Source organism: Cucurbita moschata, unplaced genomic scaffold (genome assembly GCF_002738365.1).
Source record: "Cucurbita moschata cultivar Rifu unplaced genomic scaffold, Cmos_1.0 Cmo_Scf00060, whole genome shotgun sequence".
NCBI classification, from domain to species: Eukaryota; Viridiplantae; Streptophyta; class Magnoliopsida; order Cucurbitales; family Cucurbitaceae; genus Cucurbita; species Cucurbita moschata.
Window position 1 is genome coordinate 258365 of NW_019268576.1, and position 12214 is coordinate 270578.

Sequence of the window (12214 nt, forward strand, 5' to 3'; positions counted from 1 at the left end):
AAAACATACTCCTCACAACTTATTAACCAGTTTCACCTCATACCTTAATTAATTACTAATTAAGGAAAAAACGAGAATAACTGATACATCCCTTGGTATAAATATATTAACGCTAATAGATGTTAATACCAACATGAACATAGCTCAATAATAATTGATACATATTTATTTTTTTGGGCTGAAAATTAAGTTCCTCAATGTTAATATATTAAATAGTAGGATACCTTATCGTCCATACTAATAGAGACTAATACGAGCACGAGTACAACTCAATAATAATTGATACATGCTTAATTTTTTATATTGGAAATTAAATTTCTCGATGCTAATTGTTGGATGATGAAAATCTCACATCGACTATTTTAGGGAATGATCATGGGTTTATAAACAAAGAATACTCTCTTAATTGGTACGAAGCATTTTGGGGAAACTCAAAGTAAAGCCATGAGTGCTTATGCTCAAAGTGGACAATAACATACCATTGTGGGAGACTAGTGTTTATCTAACATGGTATCAGAGTCATGCCCTAAACTTAATTGTGCCTTAAATGCTAATTTAGGGAATGATAATGAATTTATAAATAAACAATACTCTTTACATTCCTTTTCAGTCTCAATCTTTATTAAAAAAAGAAAAAAAATTTGTGTGTTCCACGTCAAATTAACCTTTTCGAATATGATAAAATTTGGGCTTAAACCTAATTGATAGCATTCCGCGAGTTGGGATTCGTTACCATTCTTACAATGACGAAACTACCCTTCATATCCGCCCAGTCGTTTAAGTAAAGATTTATTTCTGGTTTGCCTCCAAACAAACGCAATTCTCTCTCTAGATTTTAGGAATCGTATTCGCCTTCCTGAATTTCTTCATTTCTTCTCCGATCCTCTACTTCTCTAATTTTTGGAGCCCTAGTTTCGTTTCGCATTCTATTCTACCAGTTTTGCGGTTGTTTCAAGTGTTGAATTTGCCATAAATCATCGCACTTCGAGTTTGATGGTTTTTTTTCCTGAGGCTTCGATCTCCACAATTCGATACCATGGCGGCCGGTGCAATGGCAACCTACGCGGCAGCCGCCTTGATAATTTATTACGTCCTGAGCAGGAGATTAGCAGCAAAAGGTGATGAAGATGATCGGAATGGTAATTTGTCCAAATCGATTAGATCGGGAAGGAGAAGGATCTCTCGGAGGCCGGCTCAGGCGCCGGCAACGTGGTTTGAGACAATAACTACTCTATCGGAGACTCTTAGGTATACGTACTCAGAAACCTTAGGGAAATGGCCGATCGGTGACTTGGCATTTGGCATTAATTACTTGATGCGGAGACAGGTGCGCTCTTTTTTCCTTGAGATTCTTTTGTTCGTTCGATTTATCGGACACTATTTGCGATCTTTCATTGTTCGACGTGCATTTGCTCGTGCTTGTTTTTGCTTTTGTTTTTTGCCTCCGATAATTGTTTGAGAGTCTCATTTCTTGAATGCACACATACGACGTTGTTGTTGTTGTTTATATATATATATATATATACTTATTATTTTAGATTCTTGATATGGCATAATTTGTTGTTACTGATTAACTTTTTTTAAATGTTTTTAAATCACGAATGCTTGGTGCTTTCCTTGTGCTAGAACTCGTTAGTGAATTTATTCCTGATGTTATGTATGTTCTGTTATCTGAATTTAGCGATGTTACTCTCACACGAGTCTCGATCTCTCACTGTTCGACTTGCATTCGCTTGTGGTTTTCCTCATTCCTGTTCATATCAAGAGTATGAGCCACACAAAATTCCAGTTGTCGGTTTAGAGTCTTCATTTTCTGAATGCGGACAGAGGAAATTGTTTTTTATTCTAAAAAGCTTGACATGTCTCATTTTATCCTTACCGTGTTACTTTTTTCTGTATATTTTTATATACGTTTGTCTGCTTGTGATTGTTGTTTTCCTTGTACTGAACTCGAAAGTGAATTCAGTTTTGAGGTTGTGTATTTTACATAATATCGACTTAAGCAATGTTACTCGGCTACGACTCACGATCATCCACTGTTTGCATGCATTCGCTTGGTTGTTCATTTGTTCCCTGTTCCTGTTCGTATCTAGAATGCGTACCACACAGGATCCCTGTGGTCGTTTAAGAGCCTCTATTTCTTGAATGTGGATGGAGGACGTTGTTTTTTATTTGAAAGTCTTCATACTTCTGTAATTTCTTATTACTGTTTTAGATTTTTCAGTGGTTTTTTTCAGTCCTCTGGATGATTGTCGGTTTCCTTGTAGCGGAACTTGAAAGTGAATTCAGTTCTGAGGTCATGTAGTTTTGTAAATTGGACATAGCGGTGTTACTCTTCTTGCAGGGAAATTTACAAGTTGCTAACGTGTATGCGAGCGACGACAGTGTACAACTTAAAGGTCCTGAAATTATCGCAGATTTGAAGAGCTTTTTGCGGTTGCTCACCTTCTGCATGTTTTTCTCTAAGAAACCGTTTCCAATATTTTTGGAATCTGCCGGCTATTCTCAGGAGGATGTGCTTATTCAGAAACCAAAAGCTGGGGTATTAATCTTCTAGAATCTCATTTGTTTAGATTTTCACCTTGCTTTGAATTCATTTTAAGCGTGCTGATTGTGGAATTTGTGTTTCATGAAAGCTCGACTGTAGTCCTTCGTTATCCTCGTTAATAGGACTGCCTAATCGCCGATTTTTATCGCTACTTAGCAATTTTAAACCTCGACTGCTTTCTCTACATCGATTCAATAGCGTTATTAATATTCTTGTAGGAAAATTGCATTATCAGCATCATAACACAATCTGTCAGAATGCTAAATGGCCTAAGTGGTGAAGACTTGCTACCTCTAAGAATAATCTAAACACTCGATGTCTCCTATATTTGATGTTTTCCTATGCTCACAATATCTAAATATCTTCTTTTTTTTTATCATTCGAGTTTTAGTATTTTTTTGAAGTTGTACCCTTGATTGTTTCGGTGGTTAGAATTCTTCTTCTGGCTTGAGTATTTCACCATAGTTTTTAATTACTACCTTTACTAATTGCAGATTTTGAAGCCTGCCTTTACAATAATTCGTGATAGTAATTCCAAATGCTTCCTTTTATTGATTCGGGGTACTCATAGTATAAAAGACACATTAACTGCAGTAACTGGTGCAGTGGTTCCTTTCCATCATTCAGTTTTACATGATGGTGGGATAAGTAATCTAGTTTTAGGATATGCACACTTTGGGATGGTTGCAGCAGCTCGTTGGATTGCGAAGCTAAGCACTCCTTTCTTACTCAAAGGCCTTGATGAGTTTCCCGACTACAAAATAAAAGTACGTTGTTTTCTTACTCAAATTCAATTATTTCTTTATTTTTCCTTACAATGTCCTTGTTTCCTTCTATTAACCTGATGCAAACTTCTGTTTTGCCTACCATATTTCATCCTAATCGTGTTTGAACCAATAACTGTATTTTTCTCCTCTTATGTTTCTGAGAATGCATTCTATTATTCTTATGGCTTTTTTATTAGCTGTGTGACCTTTCAGTTTTATGATGTGTTTACTTATATATTTGATGAAATTTGGCCTGTGCAGTTGGTGATCATCCTTTTTAGAGGAATTTTTATGTTACTCTCGTCTCATTGATATTGATAACTAAGCACGAAATTCTGTTTTCATGAGATTTATCTTATTGACTTTGTGAACTTCTTGATAAATGATATTGTTCCGTATATTATTCACTGCCACATCATACTGATCTTCTGAAAGGTATCCGAAATTCTCACTCTATCGAATATATCCAACCCCATACAAAAATTACCATACACCCGACTGGCCCACCCCAAGGAGACAGAAATCTTAGAGGAAAAATGTTGAAACCACAAACATCATCAAACACACTTCAATTCTATTTCTTTAGAAGAAAGATGTTGAAGCCATATATTTCAAGTTTGAAAGGAATTGTAGAAGGAAGATGTTGAAGGCACGAACATCATCAAAATACTCTTCAATTCTTTTCTTTATAACTCAACCCCCATCTCCACATGCGCGCATCCACCCTAGTAGCTCATCATGAAGAGACAGAAATCTTAGGACGCCTTGCTGTAGTTTGAATGCAAGTGCATATGCCATGATCCAAGGTTAACCCAAACCAATAGGGATGACCTCTGGTCAATGTAAATGGTAAGGGCTTAGCGATAATAGGTCTAAGCTCTTTAGGTTTTTCTTGGCAATTGAATGTAGTAGAGTTAGATAGTTGTTTGTAAGAACGGATGGGGTGCTTGCAAGTTATCCGGCTAACCCATAGCTTAGAGATTGTATAAGCATAATACTCAAAAGATCCATCCTGTCCTTGTAAGAAAGAACCTGTTCAACCCGCAACCATTAGGAATGTGAATTAGACCAAATAAACCTGCAATTTTGGGAGGAATTTCAAGAAATCTATTCACATTGGAGGGTCAAGGACTGAGTTTGAAAGCCACAAACACTTGTTCGAATGGATAGACAAGATAGTTATTTGTTTAGTTATTATAAGAACAACGATATTAAGATTTTCATGTGAAAACACTTCCTTACGCATCCTCCCTTTCTCTCTCTCTCTCTCTCTCTCTCTACAAGACCTTTGCCATTCCAAGAAATAATCTATGAGAAACAAGAACGCTAAGATTCTCGAGTTTAAGATGAGACTTCTACATGCTAAGCTAGCTTTCAAAGTCTAAGTTTAATAGCATAATGTAAATGCTAAATTCACAATGCCAAGTAGTACTCTTATGAATACTGTAGAAAATAAAGAAAACTACTCTAATGAGCTATTTTTCTGCTTGGTTTGAATCTTTATTTGATTTTTATATCTAATGTTGAGCACATTACTAATGAGTAGAATTTTATATCCAGATTGTTGGGCATTCTCTTGGCGGTGGAACCGCTGCTTTATTAACATATATTCTTCGAGAACAGAAGGAGTTCTCCTCTAGCACCTGCGTCACATTTGCCCCAGGTTTGCCAACTTCCTCATTTGTTGATATTCCATTTTCTTCTTCTTCTTATTCAACATGTGAGATTTAGTTTGCTTTGCTTTATTGGATTTAATAAGTGACAAAATCATGCATTTAGTCCATGTTTTACAATCGATTTCTTTAATCGTTGCTTTGTTCCAATGGTTTTAATGAACGCGAAACATGTTTCACAATATTCTTTACTTTTTTTTTCTTTTATTTTTTTGAGTTCATGAACCTGTGAAATTGGGAAGCTTCCAACCTTTAGACATCTCTTTGTAGAAAATATACACCTTAACTTAATAATCCATACACAGAATTTCATTGGTAGAATTGATGAACTAGTTGGAGCAATTTTCTCGAGAATAAAATGAGAACAAAATTTTCTATAATCGGATTAATATGTTGGATTAGCCTCATGCTATATATATATATTATGTTGATGAGAAATTTTCTTTAAATATGCCTGTTTGAAATATTTACACAATGCTGGGATTTTGCCTCGGGGTTATGAAGTCTAACTATTTTATCATTTTTTTAATCAACTTCATTTGTGTAGCCGCTTGTATGACATGGGAGTTGGCAGAATCGGGTAATCATTTCATTACTACAATTATTAACGGTTCAGATCTGGTGCCCACCTTCTCTGCCGCCTCCATCGACGACTTGCGATCTGAGGTACTAATAATAAACCACTTCTCAGTGTACTTGACGTAGTATAATATGTTTTATGTTGAATAATCAGCTATAGAAAGGCATTTTACCACTTTTCTTTTTTTACTAAATAGGAATAAAAAAAATCATTTTTTAAATGAAATTAATCTATAATTTTTTTTTTATTAGTATTGCTTTCAAACTTCACCACTACACTGTTTCTCAATCCAACTTACCTTTCTTATCTGATTTCTCTCTCAATTTTTAGGGGGAAAAAAAAAAATCCAAGTTTAGAAACTCATCAAGAATTTGGATTCTAAATTATAAACTTTTTTAGTATCATCAAATTGGACTTTAAACATAAATAGTTGGTAATTTTTACCTTGGTTCAATTTCTAATTTTTCTACTAATTTCTAATCAAAATTTGCACAAAAATAAGTTTTCGCCATTAAATAATTTTTTTTTTCAAAATTCATCAATTTCAACTACAACGGCTATTATTAAACTTTTATTTTGAAAAATATTTTTAAATATGAATGATTTTTTTTTCATATTTTGTATGAATATATAGAGTTAGTCTATTATATTTAGGTAGTATTATTAGTTAATTTTTTTTTTATATTTGTTATAATTGTTTGGTGTCAGTCAAACCAAAAGAGATCATTTCTCCTGGAAGAACCAATCAAGGAATTTTATATCCCATCGTTCACTTTTTTTTTTGATATATTGTAAGGTTAAACAATACAGAATGTATTTTATAAAAATAAAATCATATATATATAAAAAAATGTTCTATGTACACTTAAAGTAGTTCCATTTAGGAATTTCTAATGCTCTCTTTTTAACTTTTATCTTTCTCTCACCAAGGCTCTTTCTTTCTTTGTTTTTAAAAGATGGAAAACGTTATTAAAACACATTTTTACCAAAATCTAACAAATATGTTTGATTTTACATTTTCAATAAATAGGGACAGAAAATCAAACATTTCATATGTTTCTTCTTTCTTTTGGTTGTATAAAATTTACTTAAATAGCTTTTTTTTAAAAAAAAAAAATTAAAATTGAATGGTTGTCAATAGTAAAATAGTTGTATCATTTTTTTTAGCTTTAAACTATGCTCTTATTAAGTTTATATATATATATATATGTATATCATATCTTGTAATTCCCGGTCTGCGTTATCATTATTATTATTGTATTTCTTCCGATTGGTTATGAATAGGTGACAGCGTCATCGTGGCTGAATGATTTACGAGATCAGGTAGAACGTACCAGAGTCCTCAATGTTGTTTATCGCTCTGCAAGTGCTCTGGGCTCGCGCCTTCCCTCTATAGCTACTGCCAAAGCTAAGGTCGCCGGTGCAGGCGCCCTGCTCCGCCCAGTCTCTACCACCACTCAGGTTTCTTTTCTCCGCTAAGAAACAAAAAAATAAGGCTCAAATTAACAACTATTTATTTTTTAAAAAATCTGAAGTCTGAAATATTTGAATTTTTAATCAAATTAAAAAAAAAAAAAAACTTTTTAAAAATGATTTTGTTTTTTCTTTTAGTTTTCAAAACTTAGCTTGGTTTTTGAAAAAATAGTAGAAAGTTATATAGATAAAAGTAGTTTTAACGTTTAACCTTGGCATTTATTTAGGCTGCGGTAAAAAGTGCGGTTGTGCGAACTCGGTCCTCTCTGTCTTCGTGGTCCTGCATGGGGGCTCGCAGACGAAACGGAAGCACTTTATCGGATACAGAGGAGTTGCCTGAAGCCCCTCTGATAACAGAAAGGAAGCACGAATCATTCATAGCTGAAGAAGTTACAACACTTAATACAATTGAAAAGAAAAAGAAGCTAGATTCTGGCTCTTCTGGTGATGATACCTCTGATGATCATGACACCGATGAGGAGCACCACCACCACCACCACCACCTCATACATGAAGAAAGAACCGACGTCGAAGACATTACAGACGGCGAGTTGTGGTATGAACTGGAGAAGGAACTTCAGCGACAAGATGTGATTACTCGAGAAGCTGATGTTGTTGGTGCGGCAGCCACAGAAATTGAAGTGGAGAGTATGCTAATAACAGATGTTGAGGGAAACAGCGAACAACAACCATTGTCTTCTCTGGATGCTTCGGAAAATATTCGATTCTATCCTCCCGGAAAAACAATGCATATTGTTTTAGCCTCCTCCTCGCCGGATTCTGATAACTTAGCTCACGACGATGATGACGAGATTGTGCAAGAAAAAGTTGGTATATATGAGACGCCTAGAGAATTGTACAGCAAACTGCGTCTGTCTCGAACAATGATTAACGATCATTATATGCCTATGTACAAAAAGATGATGGAATTGTTGATCAACGAACTTGAAAGTGATGTATCCAGTAGTTACCGAATGTCAATAATTTCATAAAATGCTTCGCATATATATATATTTAGCCGACCGACAAGATAAAGAAATATTTTCATTATAATTGTATGTAGGCAGTACAATCAAACCTGGGCAGATATCCATTTGATAACAATTTTATTTATTGTTTTTTGATTTCTCGCCATTTATTTATCATAGCTTCCACTTTTCGATTCTTAATAAATTTAAAAAATAAAAATAAATTTCTAAAAATTACTTTATCTTTAATTTTCAAAACTTATAATTGTTTTTAAAAAAAAAAAAAAAATAGATAGTAGAACTATGAACTATGATTTTTTTTGTTATTTACTTTTATTTTCTAAAAGAAAGCAAGTGTTGATCCATCAACTTCTAAGTTCTCCTCAGTTGCAGTAAGAAAGATTCCTTAGTTAATTTCCTTTTTTAAAATATTTTTTCACACTTTTCTTTACGTTATTAATTTTTATTCATTTAAAGATTAATTAGAAGGAGATAGTTAAAAAAAAAAAAAAAAAAAAACCAATATCAAGAAACAATTATAAAAAAAAGAACTGTTTCGTAACCGCCATTACGTAATGCATAAAGACAGCATTAAGAAAAATTACCTTGGAACCCAAATCAGGCTGCCTGGCTCATGTATTCTCCATGGCAGCAGGAAGCCGTCATTGAATCCTCCTCCATAATCCATGGCAGAAGACAACTCAATATCTAATCTCCACTAATATCTGGAAAGTAGACATCCGAGTAGTAATAGTACGTTGTATATAATGATGAAATACGAATTTGCAAATAATGTCCCCAAAGGACCACCAGTGTGCTCGAATCTCGTCATAAGCAAATATACCACAGGTCTAGTTTGGTTCAATTTTAAGAAAAACAAAAAATCAAACTGCAAGGATTGATTTGCGGCCAACCCAACTAATCCGAACTATTCTTCAATGCCAGTCATAATCAAACCAAATTGAACGTAGCAAAACAAAAAAAAAAAGCCCTTGACTAAACAATAGAAACATTCATGGTTTGGCAAGGATCTTGGCTTGAACTATAACAAAAATAAATTCCTGTATTATATAAAAGTTCACGGATTGACATGGACTCATTAAAGTTCTTAGCTCGTGGCTAAGATACAAATTTATTGCTTAAAAGCATATAATATGTTTAGATTGTACCTCTCGGGGCTTTTAAGGATCTATTATAAAGCCCTTGTCTGCAGTTTTTTAGTTCTGCAATATCAACCGCCATATCGAAACTTGAGGGATTCTGGAGGCTCCTCTTCCATAATGCCCGAACCATTAGTGGCCAAATATTCACGGATGGTTGTTCTACGATCTCCAAGGAAAGTGTGATCCAGAAAGTTGTTATAAGCTGTGTCGCCCAGATTTTTTGCAGCTAAAACACTAGGAAAATATCATCACCTTCACTTTAGGTGGAGAGGTTGATATGAATAAATTATGAATCGAGTTAACAAATAAATGATAATGATATGTCACAGAAGCAAGCCTTCATCGATCAGACTTAATTTCAAAGAGGACACGGCATCGTCAAAATAAAACAGGCACAATCAAGAAAAACAAAATTCAGTACGCAACACAAATTAGCAAAAGAAACAATTTACTGATCGTTTTTCCTACTTGGAAAGCGAACTCCAAACTTGTCTAATCTATTCTAACAAGCAGCAAATTAAACAGCCTCGATCACTTATCTGGTGCCAATGGAGAGTACACAATCTATTCTAACAAGATAGATAAGAGATTAATTAAAAAATGAACGAGTCATGTTAGATATAAACCTAGAATTTAGAACACATCAGGATACACTTTTATACGAAAGCGTACGATTTATGGCCAATGGCATAGCTTTTCAGATGATCTAGAGCAGCATCTGAAATTCAAAACCCAAGTTTTTTTGTACATACTACAGATACACTATCAAAATGAACAGAAGCACGTGATGGTCTCAACTTTTATAGATATGAAGTCTATCAATGAATCTTCAACCAAATTAAACATTGCCTAATTTCAATGTTTCATGCCAAATCCTGCTGCTATTCAGGAAAATATTTGTTCAGGAATGCAGAACGGACACTGAAAAAGAAACTTACCAGTGTCGAAGATAGACGCGACAGGGTAAGATATCATCTCTCCAGATCTTATCAATATTATGACGACCATAATGCTGAAAATAAACGTCTTCATTTCCTGATATCAGTAGAAATAGCCAACATTTAGCAGAAACTTTAAATTTGAAGTAGCATATTCCTTATTTATAGGTTTCTACATTGAAATCCATAATTCCTCGCATGTATTTTGGTATAACTACAACAGCAAAGTAATTCTGAAGAGTACCTTTGCATCTCACTCGGAAGAATTCCTCATCAGTGGATCGAGAGCAAAGAACCTGCAATGTGACTTTAAAATATCAATTGATTGCGTCATTATCATGTACATAACAGTGACCTACGAGTGTACAATATATCAGCAACCATCGCATACCGCTGGTTTATCATATAACTTTCCATCTAATGTTTCAGGTAGAACCTACAACGAAAACACATTCTCAATTATAAACGTCAGAAATCGGCCTCAACGTTTTGATCAGAAATGAAATAACAGACAAAAACTAAATACATACGGCTAGAAATCGAAACTCAATCTCTCTCTGTATAAACGCTGGAATCTGAAAATGTTATGCAGCATAAACGAGATTTAGAAATTATTCCTCCTCATATCAAGGTTCAATTAGTCTACAGGACGTTTGGTTAGTGCTACCTCAGATTTCTTAATCTCGAAAACCGTAACGATGATAGTTTCTCCTTCGCAAGGCTCCGCACACAAGCTTGAAATCTCCTGATATGCAGACGTATAGCACGTCGTTAAACATTATGGCCAAATTCCTTTGGTCGAAAGAGAAATTAAACTTACAAAAATGAAAGAAGCGGAGGAGGAAGAGCAACAATAAGTTATCCATGTATCTTCTCTTTTCACAAAATTACTCTTCTAATCAGAAATACTACATATAAAACATAAGGCACAGAGTCTTAAAGCATACGAAAACCTTGGTTTCAGGTTTAGCTATGCCGCGCTCGAAGAATACAGGAGCTACATTTCCGAAAAGGCGCCTGAAGCCGTTCAATCTCGCCACTCTAAAGTTGATCAGTTCAGGAAAGGTACTTCGCGCGCTCCTCTCTGCGTCCAGAGAGAGAGAGAAATCAAACACACAAGCGATGACTCAAAACCTAAAATCGACGATCGTGATGATGAAACGATCAACTTACCAGAGAGAAGAGAGCCAAAGCCACAAACAGAAATGTAAGAATCGTTGGAGAAGACGGATTCAAAATCGGACTCATCTCGAAGTTCCTTCGGTTCTTCTTTGTTCCCTATGGAATTCGACATTCCGCGGTTCAAAGACGCGTTGATCGGATATATGTTCCGGAGGTTACTTAGAAAAACCAGTCTGGAGCCGGAGCCGGAGCCGGATCCGGAACAAAGGAGAGAGTGCGGTATACAGAAAGAGAGAAACCGAACCTGAAATCTAGAGCGGATTGGAGTTGGAGTCGAAGCGGAATCCCAGAGAGGGAGAGAACGATGAGCGAATTGGAGACTGAGACACTCAGCCATCGAGAGAACCAGAAATTTAAACGGGAGAACTTCGCTCTTCAAATGTTTTGAACGGCCTATATATACTATAATATATAAACTAAAAAGAAAAAAAGAAAAAAAGAAAAAAAAAAAATATATATATATATATTATTAAAGTTTTAAAACTTTTGTACCTTAAACTAAAAAAATATATACTTACCTTTAATTTTGGATGAAAATAATTGTTTTAGAAAATTCTTAAAATTTTAAAATTTGCAGAGATTTAGAAACAAAAAATTAAAAAAGCATTCAAGAAACAATAAGAAAAAAAAAAAAAAGAAATGATGAATTGTCGTTGAAACATAAAGAATATGTCAAGAAATAATGTACGGATATCAATAAGAATATTTTTTATGTTTTAAAAAAAGTTTGTCGATATTAATAAAAATTTAAAAATATTTTTGAGAGAAGTTCATAAATATTTTTATCAATTTAATTTATATATATCTTAGCAAATAAATAAGAATTGGCCAATGAAAAAGTTGAGATAATGGATGTGAGCAATCCAATAAAAAAAAACAATTTCACTTTTGATTGTTTTCATCTCTATCTAAATATATATTT

The 12214-nt window shown here is 34.2% G+C and overlaps 2 protein-coding genes across 2 annotated transcripts; one reads left to right on the forward strand and one right to left on the reverse strand.

Annotated features, from left to right (window-relative positions):
- The first annotated feature begins 796 nt into the window (after positions 1-796).
- On the forward strand, positions 797-8067 carry LOC111436841. The gene is made up of 7 exons (XM_023074605.1): positions 797-1327; positions 2345-2542; positions 3043-3315; positions 4876-4978; positions 5536-5654; positions 6853-7029; positions 7269-8067. The coding sequence occupies exons 1-7, from the start codon at positions 1037-1039 to the stop codon at positions 8031-8033; spliced, it is 1926 nt and encodes a 641-aa protein (XP_022930373.1). The 5' UTR covers positions 797-1036; the 3' UTR covers positions 8034-8067.
- Positions 8068-9055: 988 nt separating this feature from the next.
- Positions 9056-11679, reverse strand: LOC111436842. The gene is made up of 8 exons (XM_023074607.1): positions 11284-11679; positions 11064-11194; positions 10778-10855; positions 10641-10685; positions 10502-10546; positions 10355-10406; positions 10111-10207; positions 9056-9406 (listed from the first exon to the last, which is right to left on the reverse strand). Exons 1-8 carry the CDS (start codon positions 11627-11629, stop codon positions 9241-9243), a joined length of 960 nt encoding a protein of 319 aa, XP_022930375.1. The 5' UTR covers positions 11630-11679; the 3' UTR covers positions 9056-9240.
- Positions 11680-12214: the final 535 nt, after the last annotated feature.

Coding starts and splice junctions, on each gene's coding strand:
- LOC111436841 (XM_023074605.1), top strand. CDS start 1,037: ATGGCGGCCGGTGCAATGGCAACCTACGCGGCAGCCGCCTTGATAATT. Junction 1,328..2,344: donor ATTACTTGATGCGGAGACAG/GTGCGCTCTTTT, acceptor CTCTTCTTGCAG/GGAAATTTACAAGTTGCTAA. Junction 5,655..6,852: donor TCGACGACTTGCGATCTGAG/GTACTAATAATA, acceptor GGTTATGAATAG/GTGACAGCGTCATCGTGGCT.
- LOC111436842 (XM_023074607.1), bottom strand. CDS start 11,629: ATGGCTGAGTGTCTCAGTCTCCAATTCGCTCATCGTTCTCTCCCTCTC. Junction 11,195..11,283: donor CTTTGGCTCTCTTCTCTCTG/GTAAGTTGATCG, acceptor CTCTGGACGCAG/AGAGGAGCGCGCGAAGTACC. Junction 10,547..10,640: donor TTGAGTTTCGATTTCTAGCC/GTATGTATTTAG, acceptor TTTTCGTTGTAG/GTTCTACCTGAAACATTAGA.